General features: G+C 40.6%; 1 protein-coding gene across 1 annotated transcript in view; it reads right to left on the reverse strand.

Annotated features, from left to right (window-relative positions):
- Window positions 1-19539, reverse strand: part of LOC127038882 (uncharacterized) — a 152577-nt gene extending 133038 nt beyond the window's left edge. The window contains exons 1-2 of the mRNA XM_050931954.1: window positions 19480-19539; window positions 14424-14582 (exon numbers count right to left, since the gene is read on the reverse strand). Of these exons, the coding sequence (XP_050787911.1) occupies window positions 14424-14582; window positions 19480-19539 (219 nt within the window). The remainder of the gene's footprint in view (window positions 1-14423; window positions 14583-19479) is intronic.
- Window positions 19540-20550: the final 1011 nt, after the last annotated feature.

Here is a 20550-nt window from a genome sequence, read left to right on the forward strand (position 1 = left end):
CAAGCTCTTCATGGCAGGAACCATGTTTTCATATGTTTTTGTACAGTGCACAGGACAGGGAGGCCCCAGTGTGCCGCTACACAAAGAACTGCAGTCGGATGCTGGTAAGTTTTCTGAGCCTTGTGAAAGCTCTTTAGGGTCTTGGAGGGACAGAAATGAAGCAGTAATGCACCAGCTACTATAGTTTGGAGTGGGAGTCTGGCATTAGCTATTAGATCCAGGTAGCTGAGAATCCACTGGCTATGCACATCCACTACCCCACTATCCCTCCATGGTACATGGAGAAAGATGCCACAGACCAAACTTCAGGGAATGCCTCTTCCCATCTGCCCCATGCACAGTGGAATTACCGCAATTTGACTGCATTTAGAGCCTTCTAAGTCTGTTGGGTCAGGAGGCAGGAATGTAGTAATGCCATGTCCATATAACCAAGTAAATCGGACAATGGCATTGTTTGTATATGATATGTAAACCTTTTACAATCTGAATTTAGGCACTTACGAAAACTAGTTTACGTATCCAATGCAAATTCAATCTTTCCTATTGTACTTTAGACCAGTGTTTCTCAACCTTTTTGATATCAGAAACCAGCTTGCTGCCTTCCTAAACTTTGTCAGGCTGATCTCAAGGACCAGTGCCAGTCCATGAACCAGTTGTTGAGAAACACTGCTTTAGACAATGAGATCCTCCTGCAATGCAGGTGCCAGAGCTGCAGTGTTCTAAATAAAGATAACTGCCATGAGGTTTAGTCCCCTTCAAATGCATTGGATATTTACTCTAACTGGCTTAAGGCCTTATCCGCAGAGGTGCTAAGCACTGTCCATTCCCACTGAGTTCAGTGGAAGCTGAGGGCACTCAGCAGCTCAGAGGATTAAGCATCTGGTGCTAAGCAGAGTTCAGCATATCAATTCCTGTCACTCACTGTGAAGAAAACACAACCTGAAGCAAATACTCACCAGCAAATACATTCCACACAACAAAAACACTAATCCAGGAACCAATCCCTGCAACAAACCCTGTTGCCAACTCTGTCCACATATCTATTCAAGGGACACCATCATAGGACCTAACCACATCAGTCACACCATCAGGGGCTCGTTCACCTGCACATCTATCAATGTGATATATGCCATCATGTGCCAGCAATGCCGCTCTGCAATGTTCATTGGCCAAACCGGACAGTCTCTACGCAGAAGAATAAATGGACACAAATCAGACATCAAGAATCGTAACATTCAAAAACCAGTAGGAGAACACTTCAACCTCCCTGGACACTCAACAACAGACTTAAAAGTGGCAATTCTTCAACAAAAATCTTCAAAACTAGATTCCAACAAGAAACTGCAGAACTGGAATTAATTTGCAAATGACACCATCAAATTAGGCCTGAATAAAGACAGGGAGTGGATGGGTCACTACAAAAAGTAACTTCCCCTCTGCTGAAACTCATACCTTCTTGCCAACTCTTTGAAATGGGCCACCTTGATTGCATTGGTCTCGTTACTACAAAAGTAATTTTCCCTCCCTTGGGTATTCACCCCTTCTTGTCAACTGTTGAGAATAGGCCACTTCTACCTTAATTGAATTGGCTCGTTAGCACTGATCCCCCACTTGGTAATGCAACTCCCATCTTTTCATGTGCTATAATATATATTCTGCTTACTGTATTTTTCACTCCATGCATCTGATGAAGTGGGTTTTAGCCCACAAAAGCTTATACTCAAATATATTTGTTAGTTCCTAAGGTGCCACAAGGACTCCTCATTGTTTTTGCTGATACAGACTAACACGGCTACCACTCTCAAACCTGACAACCTATGTTGCCACAGAAGAGTGGCTCTGCTGAAAGTAAAATATAATTGCTGTAATCAATGTAATTACAGAAATCATCCCTCTGTGTCTACAGAGAATCGATACCAGTAAGTCATATTTTATTTCCAGTAGTTACCAGATAGAAAGATAAAGCTCTAGATCTTGGTTCAGCTGCAGCAAAACTCCCAAAGCACAGAGAAATTCATGAACTCAATAGTCATTTTTCATAAACCTGATATACATACATGCATGCTTTATAATCCTAAATTGACGGACAACTTCAGAGATACCTCCACTCCCCTCGCCAACTCATCAACACAGATACATCAGACATCATTCTCTACTAAAATATTTAAGGGGAACTTCAGAGTAGGGCTGCCAACTGTGAAATTCCCTTCTGTCAGAAATCCAACTGAGACCAAACCTGACCACCACTAGGTCATGTTGCAAGACCTATCTCTTTGTCCAGGCCTTCTCCTAGCAGTTACACAATTGCCCTGGCTATGTCTCCCTGGATGGCCACTATCTGGATATATTCTTTCTTCAAGTAAACAGTTCTTAGTGAGGAGGCAGAAAAGCAGAGCAGGGATCCCTTGATGGGAATTTGATGTATCTCTAATGTACATAATGCTTGCCCAGATGATGGGGGCTTTAGCAATGTGTATCTCAATAACAACAGTTAAACTAACTGTACATTTATCTGCTTTTCCTAAGTGCTTTCTTACCTGTTTATACAATGCAGGGCGTGCTGTCGGCACACAATAAATAATCAGGTTTTCTGTAATCTATCTCGCCACTTTTGCTAATGATCCATGTTTGTGATAAATTATTTTCCTTTGAAGAGCTTCAAGCTTCCCATGGTCTCCTGAGGTCCTTCTTCCCTCACTTCCTCCCCCATTTTCACTTGATAAATTCCCAGATTTGTGAGCAGATTAAGTTAGGTTTAACACAGTCTCTTTTAGGAAAATAAATAGATATGGCAGGCATCAGCGGGGGAGCGATTTCTATTATGTAAGGCCTTTGATCGAAACAGAAATTGTGGTAGGAGAACAGATGAAAAAAACTCTGGGAAGGTCTCTGTGGGTTGTGCCATTGACGGGGACAAATGAAAAAGAAGAAGAAAGAGAATAAAAGATATGTCTAAAGCTCGGGATATGTGAGACTCAGTACAAAATCATTCATAGGCTTTGAATATCCCCAGATCTAAGATATAAATGTGTCCCAGAATTCTCTACCACATATAAGGCACCAAGGTAAACTTGGGTCCATTGCTAGTGGTTCTGACCCCTCACTGATCCTTTCTGAGATTAGGTGCCCTCCTTCCTGTCAATCTGTTTTAACACTAAAGAGATTTTCAGTTCCTGGAGGATCTGAGGTAAAGAAAGGTCCCAGTCTGTGCTCATTTACAACAAAGAATTGTATCTTTAGTGTCTCAATTCAAGACAATCGCATAGTGACTTCAGAGAGATCTACATTATTAAATATTTTGGCTAAAATTCTGTGCTGAGGTACATTTGAGAAGGTGCAGCCCATGAGGGAGGGATGTAAAGGAGCTTTTAAGTCACCTTTTCACTCTTGGATTCTGGGCAGTACTAAGGACTGGTCTAATTTACAGAAGACTCCAGAATGCTGCTTCACACAATACCGCTTAGCACTCAGTTCTATAGACCCACTTCATTTTATTTCCGGCATGCTCTGTGCATCAGAGCTTGCACTGGAGGGTGGGTGGGCACATTTGGGTGGCCAAGTAGCACACATTAGAGAGCAGGGGGCAGAACTCCTTCCTCTGTAAAACATTCAGCTATGATCAGAAATGAGGCCCTGAATTTTTATAGGTCCTGGAAACTGATTCTGAACTCCCTCCTCAGTAGCCTGAAAGAGTTTGCTGAATTGCACCTGGATGATACCATCTGGGAACTTTCCGGGTACACAATTTAGATCTTAGATTCCAATCCTGGAAACACTTACCCATACACTTAACTTTGTGCATATGAGTATTCCCACTAATTTCAAGGGAAATTATGTAAAAAAAATTGTGCACATGCGTAAGTGTTTGTAGGGTTGGCACCTTTGAAGAAATGGTTTGGCGTGGGTGTTTTAACTGTTGAAAGGCAGGAAAAGAGTTGGTTGTACATTTCCTGCTGTTTTACCAGTTTCTGCCATTGGGAATTCTGCAACAAAAGGGAATGTAACAAACCCTAGTTTTATTGTTATGCTTATTGTTCACATAGTTCATGTTTATTATACATGTTCTTGAACCAATATACATGATATACGAGCTCTCACCTCAAATATTCTCTCCTATATATTTCAACTGTAGTGAGATGACAATGCTGACTTGGTAATAGAATCCTTTAGCTGGGAACAAACTGCAATGTCATAAAGTAAGATTTTGGTGCCTGCCCCATGCCGTGCCATGTCTGAACTGAGTATTTTGCAGGAGAAAGGGGAAAAGATTTAAATGGAAGTTAGGAGCTTAAATACCTGTGAAGATCTGTGCCTTACAGCTATATAGGAAGATATAGTTCCTGCCCCCAAAGAGCCTACAGTGCAAAAAGACCCAAGCCAGATGAAGGGTAGGGAAAAGGCTTGCAATATATAATCGAAGTGTTCACAGACGTGGTAGTTTCCAGCTATAGTTTGTTTTGAAGGGACCCATTTGTATAAAGCAGTGCTTTATCCCACTCTCCAACGCATATTTTCCATTCACTTGTTTATGACAAAATATGGCTCAGGGAAGACAGCATTCTAGTGATAATAGTTATGTAATATGGATTTAAAACCCATGACTGTGCAAAACTACTTCCTGCCTCTCTTGTTCATTTCCTGTTTTCAACAGCTTCAGTAATAAGAACTAGCTCTTATATAAGACTTTACTCTTAAAAGGGCTATACACACATTAACTAATTCATCTTCAAAACACTCCTCTCAGGTAGGGGAGGATTATTAGCCACATTGTGCAGATAGAGAATTAAGAGTTCCTGCCAACCAGCCCCATGCTGTCTATCCACTAGGCAAAGCTGCCTCTCACTGAGTCTAATGGTCCCAGAATTGGAACGGACTGGAGATCATCTAGTCCAACCATTTGTTCAAAGAAGGACCAATCCCTAATTTTTGCCCCAGATCCCTAAATGGCCCCTCAAGGATTGAACTTACAACCCTGGGTGTAGCAGGCCAATGCTCCAACCACTGAGCTATCCCTCCACCTGCTAGGTCTATTTACTGTATAGAAAGTGGAAACAAAGACCACAGTCCAAAACAGGTACATTTCATGCCTCAGATCTAATCATGAGCATGTTCTGTTCCTATTCCATTGAGCACTTGGCCCCTTAGATCACATCTATAGTGTAACAGGGCAAAATGGCCTTCTGGGGAAATTCCCCTGGAAAAGGAGTTTAGTGCCAATATATGCCACTCCCTCTTGGGTGTAAGGGTGTGATGGGGCACAGCATGTTGCAGACAAGGGCAGGGAAGTGCTCTGTAACATTTCAGGGGCAGTCACACAAGGCTATCATAAGTTCAAATAGTCTCCTGCGAGATACAGCACAGTAAGCCCTCTCTATTTCTCTACATGCACCATCCCAACATGTGAGATCTCCTGAGATTCTTCTCTTGACAGAAGCTAGATTTTAACCTGGGAATATATGGAGGCAGAAGTTTCCTCAGTTCTGGAACTTGCTACCTCTATGTCCGTGACAGAGCTCCCTGTCTGTTAACTTTCAGAGCAGAGCACAAGACCTGTGAGCCCATCCAATTCTCATGAAAGTGACTGGAAAAACTACCATGGCCTTTAAAGTGAGTTGGATTGGGTCCCTATTAGGGCCAAAATAATCAAGAGTAGCCTCTAATTTTAGTTGCTTTAGGTTTTGGGTATCCAGTCAGAGATACTTGAAGTGAGATCTCCAAAGTATGTAGATGCTGAAGTCCTACTGAAATCAATAGGAGTTATGCACCTAAATACCTTTTTGAGGATGCACCTAAATACCTTTTTCAGGGTCTGGGCCTTGAGGCTTTATTTACAGAGGGGCTGAACACCCCTAGCTCTCACAGACTTCTGCTGGAGTTGTGGTGCACAGTCGTGCTAAAAATCAGACCCCCAAAAATCTCAAGCTGGGCACTCCAAAAACAAGGCAGGCAAAATTTGAGTTTGCTTTTGAAAATGTTACCCTATGTATTTACCCAAGCTTTTGCCTGAGGTTAGGGGGCAGAGGTTTTGGTCCTGGTGTTGTTGTTAGGGTGAACAGATGTTCCAATTTTATAGGGACAGTCCTGATATTTGGGGCTTTTTTTATATGGGCTCCTATTACTCCCCGCCCCCATCCCGATTTTTCACACTTGCTATCTGGTCACCCTAGTTGTTGCTGTTGTTTTTGCTAAGACTGAATAGTGCTTATTATTAGGTGACTCTAAACAGAGCCGGTGCTACCATTAAGGCAAACTAGTCGGTTGCCTAGGGTGCCAAGATTCGGGGGTGCCAAAAAGTGGTGCCCCCAATTTTTTTTATAGTGTTCCTCCTCGAGCATGCAGTCGCTGCTCCACTTCTCCCGCCTCCCAGGCTTGCAGTACCAATCAGCTGTTTGGTGCCGCAAGCCTGGGAGGAGAATTAGAGCAGGGGCGGCATGCTCGGGGAGGAGGCAGAGCAGAGGTGAGCTGGGGTGGGGAGGTGCCGCACGGCTCCGGGAGTGGGGGGAAGCTGCTGCAGGGGGGTGCTTCAGGGCAGGGAGCTGCCGCAGGACTGGGGGGGGCGGGGCGCAAGGTGGAAGTTTTGCCTAGGGCGCAAAACTTCCTTGCACCGGCCCTGATGGTAAACTGTTGTTTTTGGTTGACAGTTTCATTGATTGTGATTTTAAATTGTATATACACAAGGATGCCACACAGCAAGCATATTTTTATAAATTGGAAATTTATAAAACTATAAATTTTATATTAGCGTATATTTTTAACTGATGCTGTCATTTTCTGGTTTAAGTCTTTTCATAGATCTGATTTACTGTTTTCTAGTTTAATCATCCTTCACTTTCAGAAAGTCTTAGGCCAGAAAATCATCTTTAAGTGTTTGAACACGGCCTAGTGGGTGGATTACCTTTGTGTAGGGACACAGGGGATTTGATTTATGGCATGACACAGTGGACTGTGTTAAAAGCTGTTTGGCCAGATATACTAGCTATAAAATAGAAGAGAAACATTTGGTGGCGGAGGGGAGAAGTAGCTTTATCTTTTGTGTAATGCAAGATAAGTATAGGGTTAAAAATTCCAGTGCAGTGATCTGATATTTAAGTGATGCAGATGTGCCCTTTAGAGGATGTTAATTGGGTAGCAGGTAAGAATACATAGGAAGCCTAGCGGGCTGGGTGGGGATTTTTTTCTGTGTAGGTTGATCAAGGGCTAGGGTCAAAGCAGGTAAAATGAAATAAAGAAAGCTCAGTTTTAGTTCTGTATTCCTGTCTTTGTTACATGTGATGCTTATAAGGCTTTAAAAGTCAAAAATTTAATATTTCTGCCTACAATAGACTGGTTGACAAGAGGTGGATTATGTAAATGTAGGGACCTATGATAGTTTTATTAGGATGAAACATCTAACGTAGCCAGGGAGTGGATCTAAAATAGAAACAAGCTTCTTCTACATACCTAAAGTCTCTCAGGCTCTTGCGGATGCTTGTAGTTTACCTGTGAGTCCATCACACTGTACTCCTGGGGGCATTCTGTGCCAAAAAAATAATAATTCTGTGCACAATATTTTTAAATTCTGCAAATTTTGTTTATCAAAATAACACTACATAATTACATCACTTTCATTTATTCTGGTAATTTATTTCAAAATACCTGTCAGTGAGTATGTCTGTAACAATACAGACACATACAAAAGTTCCCCCAGGAGTAGAGAAAGAAACCCCATGACAGTTTCTGTTTCTCTGCCCCCTTCCCCCTGCTCTGAGCCCAGCCATGGTGCCCCCCCTTGCCCAGATACCCATACCCCCTCTCTCCAGAGCCCAGCCACAGGGCTCCCCCAGCCCAGATACCTGCACCCCCTCCCCCTCAGAGCCCAGCCATGCCCCCCCAGCCCAGACACCTGCCCCCTCCCTCTCAGAGCCCAGGGATCCAGAGAGAGAAACAGCCTGATGCTTGGTCCTGGGCTTGCATGGAGTTTCCTGCATTCCACCGTCTCCTTCCCTTAGGGCATGCTGGGAACTGCAGCTGCCAGGAACCCTTTAGCTCCCTCCCCCCAGCAGTGTCTTCTATGTGCAAGCTGGGCTCTGCTGGGTCCAGCATCCCCCAGTGGCAGCCAGAAGCCCTGCAGCCCATTTCTGTGGGGGAAAGGAAATTCTGTGCACTCAACGTTAATTTCTGCAAAGTTCTGCATTGCGCAGTGGCGCAGAATTTCCCCATGCATAACACTCATAGGCTGTCTGCACTGTGGATACAAGCAGTTTCCTAAATTCCCTTTTAGGATTGTATCTTGGGTGTGTCACATTTCTAAAGCCTGTATATAGAAAAAAATGTGAGATTGTCCTGTTTGTTCACTCAGAGCACAGGTCCTGGGTAGGGGTAGTGTACTGTTTAAAGAGTGCATAATTAAACTGCTAATTACACGTTGTGGCTTTTAGTGGTGGACAAATAAGTTGAGGATATGAGCTATGGCACCGTATTGGATTCAGTGGGCATCTGACATCCAACAGCCTAGATGAAAATTATTTATTGAAAAGAGGGAAAGGAAATGTTCCTCTTCTTGGCAGCGATAATGGTTATTGAAATGCTTTAGTTCTGGCTATCTGAATGATAGCAAGACCCTAGAGAAGGACAGTATCATAGATGTTAGAAACATAACAGAACTCTTCTCTGCTTATCTCCCAGCAGATGCAGGATTATGAGTGCTTCCAGTGCATTCTAGGTTTTTTTTCCCCTAGTCTGACTTTAAACATCCCAAGTGACAGAACTGTCACAACTTCCCTTCGGAGACTATTCCGCCACCTCACAGTCCTCACTGTCAGAAAACTTTCCTTAAAACTCAGCCTAAAGTTTCATTTGCTTAATTTGATTCCACAAATTGTAACTGTATCTCCCCGTACCACATTAAAATTCTTCTGCCTCCTTAGTATTTCCATCCTTCAGCTATTTCTACTATTATACTGTCCCCTAATGGGATGACTGCCTGACTCATAATTCTATTTCGGAAAAAAAAAATGATTCAATTTTATGGATGCTATATCCTACTGAGCAAACTCCTATGTAGGATTTTACCAATCTTCTGGCTGTTTTATGGGGTTTTTTTTTACTATTTCTAATTTAGACCAGGGTCCTACGTATCTAAGTTGAATGAATGGGTCACATCTAGAGCCTTCCTTGCTATAACTGAACCATTTAAATCAAAATTCAAATTCTGGAGCTGGCATAATTCATAGGTGAATTGCTCTTAGAAACATCAGGAACTAAAGTTGCCCTCTGCTTTGCTGGTGGCATCCACCACAGAGACGTGAACTAGAGAAGGACAGATGTCACGTGGTGATATTCCTGAAAACTGTAAGGGAATGGGGAAATAACCATTTTTTTAGGTGTGCTAAAGGGATACAATGCCCTTCACCTTGAAGAGAGAACTCTCAGTATATAGCTACACACATACTATTTGAAATACATTGTGAATTTCTTAGGTGAGAGAGGCTTTTACAGATTATCAACTGTTTGCTCAGGAAAAGAAAAAGTGAAACCCCAAGAAAGGTTGATAAATGGTAGAAACCTCATGTTTAATAAACCCTGATGGGAGAGCTATTAAATTACCCAACTTCAGTAGCTGCTAGAAGCCCATTGGAAGGAAATCCTGTTGCGCAAATCTGTTTCCCTGTTACTTCCTTTCTAACAATCAATCCCATGAGTGCTATGCAGGGTTTAGAGACTTTCTTATTTTGTTTTATACCCTTCCTCCTTCTTTTAAATCCAAGGGCCGTTCAAACTTCTCTTCTAGACATTCTTTTTGCTCATTCAGGGTCAGGGAAATCTGTAAGTATTCACATTCGAAGCTGATCTTTCTGTGCCTCACAGCATTCAGTGCTCTGTTAAGAAGGCACTGAATAAGGAGAGATGAAAGATGATGCATTGTGATAAACGCAGAAGGGTATGGTGAAAATGCAGTGGTTTACGTGCCAAAGACATCCTTGAAGGAAACTTGCTTAAAAGAATTTTAAGATGTGCTGTTCTGATTATTTCACAGCTGGATCAGGGACAGAACAGTTGTTTGAGTTGTGGTTGAGATTTTGTTCTCTGGCAGAGTAGGGAAGCAGAGTTTGCTTCTGTGCATGTGTCCTTACAGTGCGCACCAGGAAAAAGCTTATGGTTTTTTTTTTGGTGGGGGGGAGAGCTTGAAAATAAGAACATTTCAACTGATAAAAAATAACTTCTAGGGATACTGGAGGGGAGGCATAGGTGTGTGACCTTAATTCTTTCAACATCCAGCCTGTTACAAAGTATACGACAAAATTTTTACAATAAAGCAGTGTTCTTCAACGCTCCCATGTAGTTCAACAGCCAAGATTCTCCTTGCCAATCTGTAGTCACTGTAATTGTGTATTGTGCATGTGCTGCTTTTACAAATGATGCCTTACAATGGCTAACATTCAGTATAAGTCTTGCCATGATGCAACTGAGAAAGTATCTGAGTCCATCTAATTTCATGCAGCCCAAAATAGTTTTTCAAATGAAATCTGGGAAGCCCCAGGCCTAAGTGGTACACAGTAAACTCTGATGATCAGCATACCAGGTTAAGGTGGAATCTTCTGCTCTAGGACAGTTGTAGCAAGGCATGGAAGGAAAGCAGAGCACAGAAGTTATGTGCCAGGTGCTCAGACTAGGTGGAGATATAACTAAATGCAATGCTTTGCTTCTACAATACTCAAGTTCAAACTGTTTCAGAGAGGATTTTAGAGTATCACTGTGACTCCACTTGAGGGAACTAATTTGCATATTAGGACTCCCAAAGTCATTTAGGTCTTTAAGAATGACCATGAAATTAGTGTAATCTCTTTAGCTTCCTACAGGTGGTTCTCTGTAGACTCTATATACCTTGCTTTGGTATACACTTAGTGAAACAGTGAAAAGTAATTGTAGGTCTTCCAGGTTAAGACTGCACTGTATCTTGCAAGAAGTAATGATCTGTGAAGCAGTTTTCTGGCAAATTAACCATACACCACAAAATTAACTCCAGTACTGTAAGAATTTGATGATACACTGTTTCAACCTCAGTAACTAAATTCTCTTTGGATTGCCCCAAGAATGTTATGTGCTCAGCTCACCCTCAACTTGCAGAGAGACATTGCGGCTTATCTTGTAAGATCAGCTGCTGCTCATTCATTTGCAAGTACACTGGTTGATTTTATAAGACATATGAAGCACGCCAGTATATACTATATCCTTCTAGGCCCTTTATAATTGATTTCCTTAAAACATCCAACTGTACTTTCACTAGTATCAAGTTTTTGTGCTCATCAGCTCAAATGAAAACAAAATCCTACCCAAACAAAATGAAATTTATTTTTAATAACACTCCAATAGTTGCTAATATATAACTGAAAATCCTTGTCCCAGGTACTAATAATGAAACCTTTATATTACTAGAAATATTAAAACTTTAATACTCTCCCTAGTATGTTTTATATAACTTATATTTAATCTTTGTACTGGTAGCAAGAGCTTGGAGAGACAAATTTACATATTTCTTCCTCAATATTTTTCTTTTTCCCCTCATGTGGGCTATATGTGTCATGTAAACTGCCATGAACATTTTACAGTGTTGAAGCATTTAAACTGTAACTTATATAATTTATATATAAATGCTGAATACACCATCAAATGCAATATAAGAATAACAGATTAAGTGGTCTTACAGGTTTTAGAACTTTACCATTGTGCGCATTCACAAATGGTTGAGTATAAAAACTCAGTACAATTACATACAAAGCTTTAATCTGAAATACAACACAGGAGTAGATAAGAAGGAAAAACACTATCATTTCAACAGTAATTACAATACAATGTATGGAATAACAGTTCACAGCATTAAACAAACACATTGCTTATTTAGAGACAACATGAAGAAATTAACTCTCCACCTTGGCTATACTGTTCAAATTTATTATATTAAGTGGAAAACCATCTTTTTCAGAGGTTAAAATGCAGCTGATGGTATGCCCACTAATGTAACAGTTTTTCCCATTTTTTTCCTTAAACAATGGGTGTCTGTGGGATTTCCCACTCATTGTAGTATCCATCTGTTCAGATCTATTTTGATCGGTTAATCTTGTTCAGTATTTTTCCAGGCAAAAAATGACTTTGATTTTTAGCAACAGGCAAACCACTATAGGCATCCGATGAAGTGGATTTTAGCCCACGAAAGCTTATGCTGAAATAAATTTGTTAGTCTCTAAGGTGCCACAAGTACTCCTCATTCTTTTTCCTGTTACTGAAGTTATGGGTCATGTTTTTCTCTGTTACACCTGGAGATCAGTACTGAAGTTTAACAATTTGTGTAACTTGTGTGTTTTTCAAATCTTTCCACCCACCGGCAGAAATTACTGGTCCTTTCTAAGGAAATACACATATTCCTCATTCATGAACTAAAACTGTTAGCATGCTAATGATTTTAAGCATTTATAGCCACTGCTATGAGCCGTGGTATATGCTTCCATCCAATATGTCATCAAATTGACTTAGGAATTGTTCAACCAGGCTCGTATCTCACAGTCCAGCCTAATATGTCCAGAGGTTATTCCACGGAAGTATGAAAAAATCTTGGATTATTTAAAATAAAATGTGAACACTTAGGGGTGATGTCATAAACCCAGAAAAGTAAATAAATTCAAAGCTAAAGATTTATCGCCAGCTAGGAAGATTTATTTTGATTATTGCTTGCAGTGAGGAATGGTCCAAAACCAACCTGAACATGGAACTGGTTTCTGTGACTTTCAAATAAATTATCTATAAAATTTAAACATGATGCTAATGTGACATTATCAGGTTCATCCCCATGTGGTCATGTTTCCTGTTAGCTTTATGTACCAAGTAACACTCTTTGGGTACCACGCAATGCAGGCAAGCCAGTTTACCACCCATAAGAAACCACATCACTGGGTGAAATCCAAAAGATTTTTAATTTGCATATCACTAGTCAGGTGCAATCAGCCTGAAACTACGATGAAAAAACATCAGATGCAGCTGAACAGTTGACTCATTTTCCATGGGTAATATGGTGATTCATTGATCATAACAGATGCTCAAATGGGCTGCAAAGAGGCCTCGTTAAAAGTCCCAAGATAGGTACCAGAAATATCATATTTAAAAAACAAAAGTACCATGAGGTGGCAAGATGCCCAAGTGGAACCAGAGTAATTTCAGTCTTGAATATGCCGCATATGCACAAACAATAGCAAAAGAGATAAACAGAACTATTATCAGTGACTGACCAGTTGTAAAATAAACCTTCTATGCTGTGGAGTACACTGCGTATGTCCTAACATTCCATTGACATCAATCACAGAATATCAGGGTTGGAAGAGACCTCAGGAGGTCATCTAGTCCAATCCCCTGCTCAAAGCAGGACCAACACCAACTAAATCATCCCAGCTAAGGTTTCGTCAAGCCGGGCCTTAAAAACCTCTAAGGATGGAAATTCCACCAACTCCCTAGGTAACCCATTCCAGGGCTTCACCACCCTCCTAGTGAAATAGTGTTTCCTAATATCCAACCTAGACCTCACCCACTGCAACTTGAGAGCAATAGAATACAATCGTACAGCAAGTGCAGTGGAAAACCAGCAGTGATAGGCTTATGGGGCAATATATTTTACAGATAATAAAACTGGTTGTAAATATGTAAATATGGCTTCTAGAAATTCCCATCAATCCAGCAACCTAGAGGCCTTGACCCTGCAAGCACAAGGTTCTTGCACTCCTGCAGCCAGAGGCTACACACAGGCACAAGTAAGGTTAACCGTTGACAGGGACCTCTACACTTGGCAGTAATAGGTCTCACTTCCCCTACATAACAGTCATCTTAGTTGCAGATATATAACCCAAGAAGAGATGGGATGTGGGCAGACAATGGGCATATTTGAGAGTCATAAGTATAACCATCAGCAAGCACACAGTTATGTGCTCCCCATTTTGGACTTACTCCATGAGTTACTTCAGTTGGAAAGTAGTGGCTTTCATTAACACATGATTCCTGCACTGCTCGTTAATTTTTATGATGTGTTTCTAGACTCAACCTTCACCACCTGCACTGTGCAGGATCAAGTTCCCAAATTTCTATTCCTGGATGTTTGAGATAGTATTGATAGTAACTACTTAAAAATACAAACAAATATTTCAAATAGAAATAATATCTACTTCCCATTTTATATTGTAAAATTAACAAATTTGCCAGAAAGAAATACAAGGAAATTCCATCCTGGGGGGGGAAAGCACTTGAGTTCTGCTATTCTGCTTACTACCAACATCAGACACACATGCATCCCCAGACTATGGAATCATTTTTTGTTAGATGTCTTTTCTTCTTTGTTAGTGGCAATATCTGGATTACTGATCTCAAACCCCAACATAAATTAGACACCGATCAATCATGCCTACCTGTCGTTTTCTTCTGAACTTCTGAAATGCCTTCTGGATGTTCCCAGTCTCTATTTCCTTTTCATTTTTCTCCTGATCTAAACCTTCAAGATACACCATGAAACAGCAGTTTCTCTTCCTTCGTGATTCCATGCTTCTTTCTAGATAACTATTTTGGACCTGCAATTATGAAAAAGTAAACTAGTAATTAAAATACAGTTGCTGAGCCAAGTGGTGTGTATGTGACACCCAATGGCATTAAAAATCCTGTTGGAGCTCATCACTTCAACAGTATAGTAAATATGAGAAATATTAGATCCAAGCTATCCTGATGTTTTATGAAAACAGATCCAAAAATATTCTCGTTGTATCTAAAATAGAATCAGCAACTGGAAGGACTAAATTAATTGTTTAAATCAGCTATTAGACACTGTTCAGATGAGTTAGCCTACACTCCGCTAACGTAGTCCACATGAATAGATTGAAAAGTGCAGAGTAAAAGCTCTTAGGATATCTGATTCCTCCTGTACCAATCAGTAGAAACAGCTAGGAGTCCTTGTGGCACCTTAGAGACTAACAAATTTATTTGGGCATAAGCTTTCATGGGCTAAAACCCACTTCATCAGATGCATGGAGTGAAAAATACAATAAGCAGTATATATATGAAAAGATGGGAATTGCCTTACCAAGTGGGAGTCAGTGCTAACAAGGCCAATTCAATACAGACTAACACGGCTACCCCTCTGAAACCATGCAACAGAAGTCAATTAAGATAATTTCTTGCATACGACTCAATTCTCACAGTGTAGGTGTAAACTCAAGATACATCTGACTGTGTATAATATTTCTGGAAAAACTCAAACCAGTTCTGTCAAATTCAATATGTAATTAAGTCCTCCCAAGGGTACCTGTATATGCCAGAAATGTTGAGATGCTTCCCTGTTTGAGATACCAAAATTCTGTTTCTGGTTTAGTGGACCACAAAATTATGGCAATTTAGGACAGATTCTCTGGACCAGACATAAAGACTTGTTACCGTTAGTGTTTTTCCTTTGGGTATGTAGGTCACTCTTGCTAAAATGTGATAGCTCTCTGCCTGGGTGCCCAACTATACATCACCCAAGTAATCTTGAGGGAAGATAACACGATGAGCAAGTACATTACAAAACACAAACTATCATTGCCACCTGGCAGGTATTGTTTGATGTGTCCTTTTGCAGACTCTTAACAATAACTCAGTGAAGATTTTTCTTAAATATTGAGGGTGTGATTTACCTTTTCACCAGTGTAAATCCATGGAAGTCAATGTAATTACATGAGTGTAAACCTGATGCAAGTAATGGAGAGGAGAATCAAGACCTGAAACTTACCTTTCAGCTTTGTTTGATCTAAATGGTCACTAAGAAATAAGACGTCTTTGTAAGCTGAAAAGTTTGTATCTCTCACCAACAGAAGCTGGTCAAATAAAAGATATTACCTCACCCACCTTGTATCTCTAATAAGAAATAAGCACTTTTTACTTAAGAGAATCACCTTGAATATTTGAAATTGTGGCAGTTAAGTGGATTTTCTGGCAGCCTAATATAACTACCAGGTAAAATGCTAGGAATCAAGACTAATCTCTGGCAATTTGGAGAGGTGAGGGAAATCATAAGGATAACACTTCCAGCCTCTCTAAGTTGCATAGTATAGCTGAATCTCTGTGAAGAAACCTGTCACTTCCTGAACAGTATGACAGTAGTCCAGGAGGACTCTAACAGCACCTCAAGTCATGTGAAACTTGTACAATGTTCCATCCATTTAAAAGTACCCATATGGAGAACAATAGGACATAAATACTAGAAACATTCTCAGATAATGACAGTATGTATGAAATTTGCATATCGCACACAATCTGATTTTAATATCCCAAATCTTTTGCCTTAAGAAGATCTGAAACTCACTGGAATATGCTATTGGTCCAGATTAGTAAGGGACAGACCATGCTCAGTTGCCTCTAGTTTTCTACAATAACCCTCAGCCTCATGCCCCCTCAAAACAAAACAAAAATCAAACCCAAAACAAATCATCCTTTCAATGCGTAACTTAAAAAAAGCAACTGGTATTTTTTTCTGTCTTAAGTAAAAAAAAACAAAAACAATCAAGTTACATGTCAGGCTGCCCTTTGCAACATTACATAATGCCTTTATATGGTATCTTTCTGTAAAGTAAATCACTGCATACAGTAATATGCTTATCAAAAACAACTACTGCACATGTAACCATGCACATTGTACATTGTTTGCGTCTCCTTGTCTTTCCCTGCCCTTTTGTGGTCCATGACAGCTCCTTTTCCATCAGAGACCCACTTACGCTAAGGCCTTGCATTCTCCTGGCTCTGCCACAACCAAGGTCAGAGTTCATTCTCTTTCTCTCTCTCTCTCTCTCTCGCCCCCCCCCCACACCTCAGGCATCTGTCAGTGACTGTCCAATTAACAGTTCTGAGCCACAATCACAGAAGTCATAAATGAAAGGATACTTTATTGGTAATGGTATAGAAAGTGACAAATCAAAAGAAGTAGGAAAAAATAGACCTATTGAAAAAAATAGTACAGAAGTGATACAAGACTTACTTCCAGACCACTGAAATATTACTTACATGCATCAGAAAAAGCATCTTCCCTTCTCACAGTGAAAACTTTCTTCTAGTTAGCCTCTAGATGTTATGGTGTGTAGAAATATCATAGGGAGACAGACAATAGATAAAATTGTCCATTAAAGTTTCTTGCTCCCTTTCTCATAGCTAATAAATATAGTTTAGTATCTGCGATCTCATCTTCCAGCTAATTCACATGTAGTAATATAGGTGTTTTCTTTCCACAAATATATTTTCCTTAATTTAGAAGCAAACTTATCTATAATTCTCCCTAATATCTACTCAAGGGATTGTTATCTTCCTAACACCTCCCCATTCAAGTACTGTACTCATATATTAGTAGATATTCTTTTGTCTATTTTAATGATTGCCAACATCTTGGGGTGACATCTGGACATATTATATGGACAATAGGCAGAGCTGCAGGGTCAATAGAGCACCACTATAGAATAATTAAAAAAAATATTATAAATGCATTGGCTAAATTTCAAGAACAAATTTAAATAAATCATGCAACCAGATTTAGTTAATTGCCACAGTATGCCTATTAGCTTATATATTGCACTCAAAAAGGATGTAATGTTTCACCATCCTCACTTGGAAAGATCACTTTAGAAATTTAACTGGACTGCATGCCCAGTTTATCTATTCAATCTACTTAAAGTTAGCTAGCTGATGAAATTTGTGTCCATGATCACACAGCTAGTTTGAGAGAACCCTATTCTAACTTTAAAATGTTGCAGCAGTACTGAATATGGGAATGGTATTAGAAGTGGTATTTAGTGTACTCATTTGCAGTGTCAACATCCAGAAAGTCCTTTTCCAGCAATTTTATTTCACAACAGTGCTGCTCTGAATTATACAAACAGAACAATTTATAGAACTTGGTATGTTTGTCAGTGCACGGATTTTCTTTCCCTTGTAAATTACTGAAGTTTCACTGATTTCAGGTTTAAACAGCACACAATTTTCCCCTCCATCTGTAAACTTGTAAGTGACATCTCTTGCCTTACACAGAAATTATGCTGAGTTTTACAAAGCCCTCTTATACTGAAAATGTGGTAAGTTGTGATACTGTAAAAACTATACATAGGCTTTAAAGGACTGCCTCTTAAATACTCTGGATCTGTACTAATATTGATGTTCGTTTGGGGGGTTTTGTGCTGTATGTTCCCATGTGATTTATTTGTGAAACATGCAAGAAGTTATCAGAAAAGCAACCTTTTTGTTTTGCTTTTTTCAGTTTACTTTGTGCATCTGTTTATCTGAAGTTATTATAAATCCTCTCTCACTATGATGTCTAAGTGCCAAACAAAATTAAAATGTAGATAGCAGAAAATTCAAAATATTTTATCTTTTCTCACATCCCCTGAGCAAGGTGGGATGGCTTGTACTGTATGTTCACCCTGGGTGAATGAAGCTCTAGGAGTACTGTCTCAAAGTTCAGCAGCAGCATCTGTTTTTTTTTGAGCTGAGGTTTCTTTGGCCTTGGTCTCAAGAAGTGTACTTAAAATAAGTCTCTCCATGTTTGATTTTTGGTTTTGCTTCTTAGGCATTGTAACTAGTTCTCTAACTGCTTTTCAAAGTTGCTAATGGAGAAATTTTAAAAAGGTCAATTTTCAAAAAGTAAAGCTGAAGCTTACTGTGAAAAGTTCCTTAGGAGCTCCATTCAGCTCTCCATCTACACAGCCATCTAAATATTACAGTGAATCTGTGTGTATTTGACAATATTTTGTGTGTAGTCAGTTTCACTATTCTCCATTAGTCAATTAGTTAGGTTCTCCCTTGCTGAAAAGACCTTTATAAATATCAAGAGGAGAGCAATTTTCAAAGTATTTTTTTTAAATGTACGCTGGACATAGTGTTTAAAAGAAGTTTTCAGACATTGGGATTTTCTTAATTAGCCAACCATCAGTGTCTCTATCTAATTTTCCATAATCTAGGCTTGTCACAGAACACAGGATTTTATAAGATTGTTACCTTTATCAGTTAGCCCTATAAGATAACTTTTGTTCCGTTACAATGACATTGCTTTGTCATAGAGAGAGTAATTGCTCTTCTCTTATTTTAAAAGATGTCCATTATTTCTTATTCTACAGAATAAAGTAACATAATGTCTCCATGTCCTATGCATAGGTCAGAGAGGGGAAAAATAAATCATGATATTTTCCCAATCTTATTGGAACAAAATGAGATGCCATAGACAATATTTTTTACATCTTCATAATGTGATTGTCCCTTTTCTTGCTGGCTTACGTCAGCAGTGAAATAGTTAAGTGATGTCATGTAATGTATCATGTTTCGGAGTTAACATCACATTGAGATGTTCACATCTCTCAGAGATAATGGTTGTACTCTGTCTGCAGACACCATATGTGTTTACACTTGGATTTCCCTTTGCACTCATAAGTTCTAAAGGCAGAGGCGAAAGTAAGCCAGTACGGTAAGGTACGGCATACTAGCAAGAGCCAGTATGCTGTGCTGGACCACACCGGCTTCCATGGCGAGGATTTAAAGGGCTCTGGGCTGCCCGTGGCTGTGGGCAGCCCAGAGCCCTTTAAATCCTGCCCCCGGCTCCAGCGGCCGGGCAGGGGGTGGGATTTAAAGGGCTCAGAGCTCCCCACCACTGCGGGTAGCCCAGAGCCCTTTGAATCCCGCTCGTGGCTCCGGTGGCTGGGCTGGGGCCAGATTTAAAGGGCTCAGAGCTCCCTGCTGCTGCGGGCAGCCCAGAGCCCTTTAAATCCCACCCGCGGCACTGGCAGCGGGCTTGGGGAAGGGATTTAAAGGGTTCAGGTGCCCCAGGACCTTTAAATCTTGAGAGGCCACGCCTCTTCTTCTTGAGGCCATGCCTCTTCTGGATGAGGCCACACCCCCTCAGGACTCTGGCAGTAAGGTAAGTCCTGTAAGTTACTTTCACCCCGTCTAAAGGTTGTTTTTTTAAGTAAAAGCTTAGGTTCTGGAGCACAAAATGGCAGTCTCCAAAGAACAGTGCCACCTTGCAAGCCCATTTTGACTCCTGGTCCAGTATGTCGAGACAGAATGCCTCTTGTCTCCTACTTCAGCAATAACCAGTGGAAGGATCAGACACTGATACCAGGGCAGGTCTGTGTAAATAAACTCTGCAGGGTGGGTGTCATCCTTTTGGAAATAAGCTTCATCTCATATGTCACCCATCCCTCATTGAAATCGGGGTGCTCACGAGAGCTGCCATGCAGATGTCACGGCACAACCAGGTCAAGACACTCGCGTAACTTCTGCAGCATTTGCGGGAGCCCCCTACAAAATGGGGACAGCCCCTAAAAATCCTGGAGGACCATCTCCCTCACCCCCACCCATTTATCCTGAACACGCCTGTCTGAACCCCATTTCTTTGCACCCATTTTGTAACTGACTTGATGGGGTGAGGAAAGAGGGTCCAACTCTGTGTCCCCCACACAGGCACTTACCACCCTACTCCTCCCCAACCCAAGTGGCACCAAGGTACAAGGCTCGTGGGGTTCCCCAACATCGGGG

This window comes from Gopherus flavomarginatus, chromosome 21, assembly GCF_025201925.1.
Source record: "Gopherus flavomarginatus isolate rGopFla2 chromosome 21, rGopFla2.mat.asm, whole genome shotgun sequence".
Lineage (NCBI taxonomy): Eukaryota > Metazoa > Chordata > Testudines > Testudinidae > Gopherus > Gopherus flavomarginatus.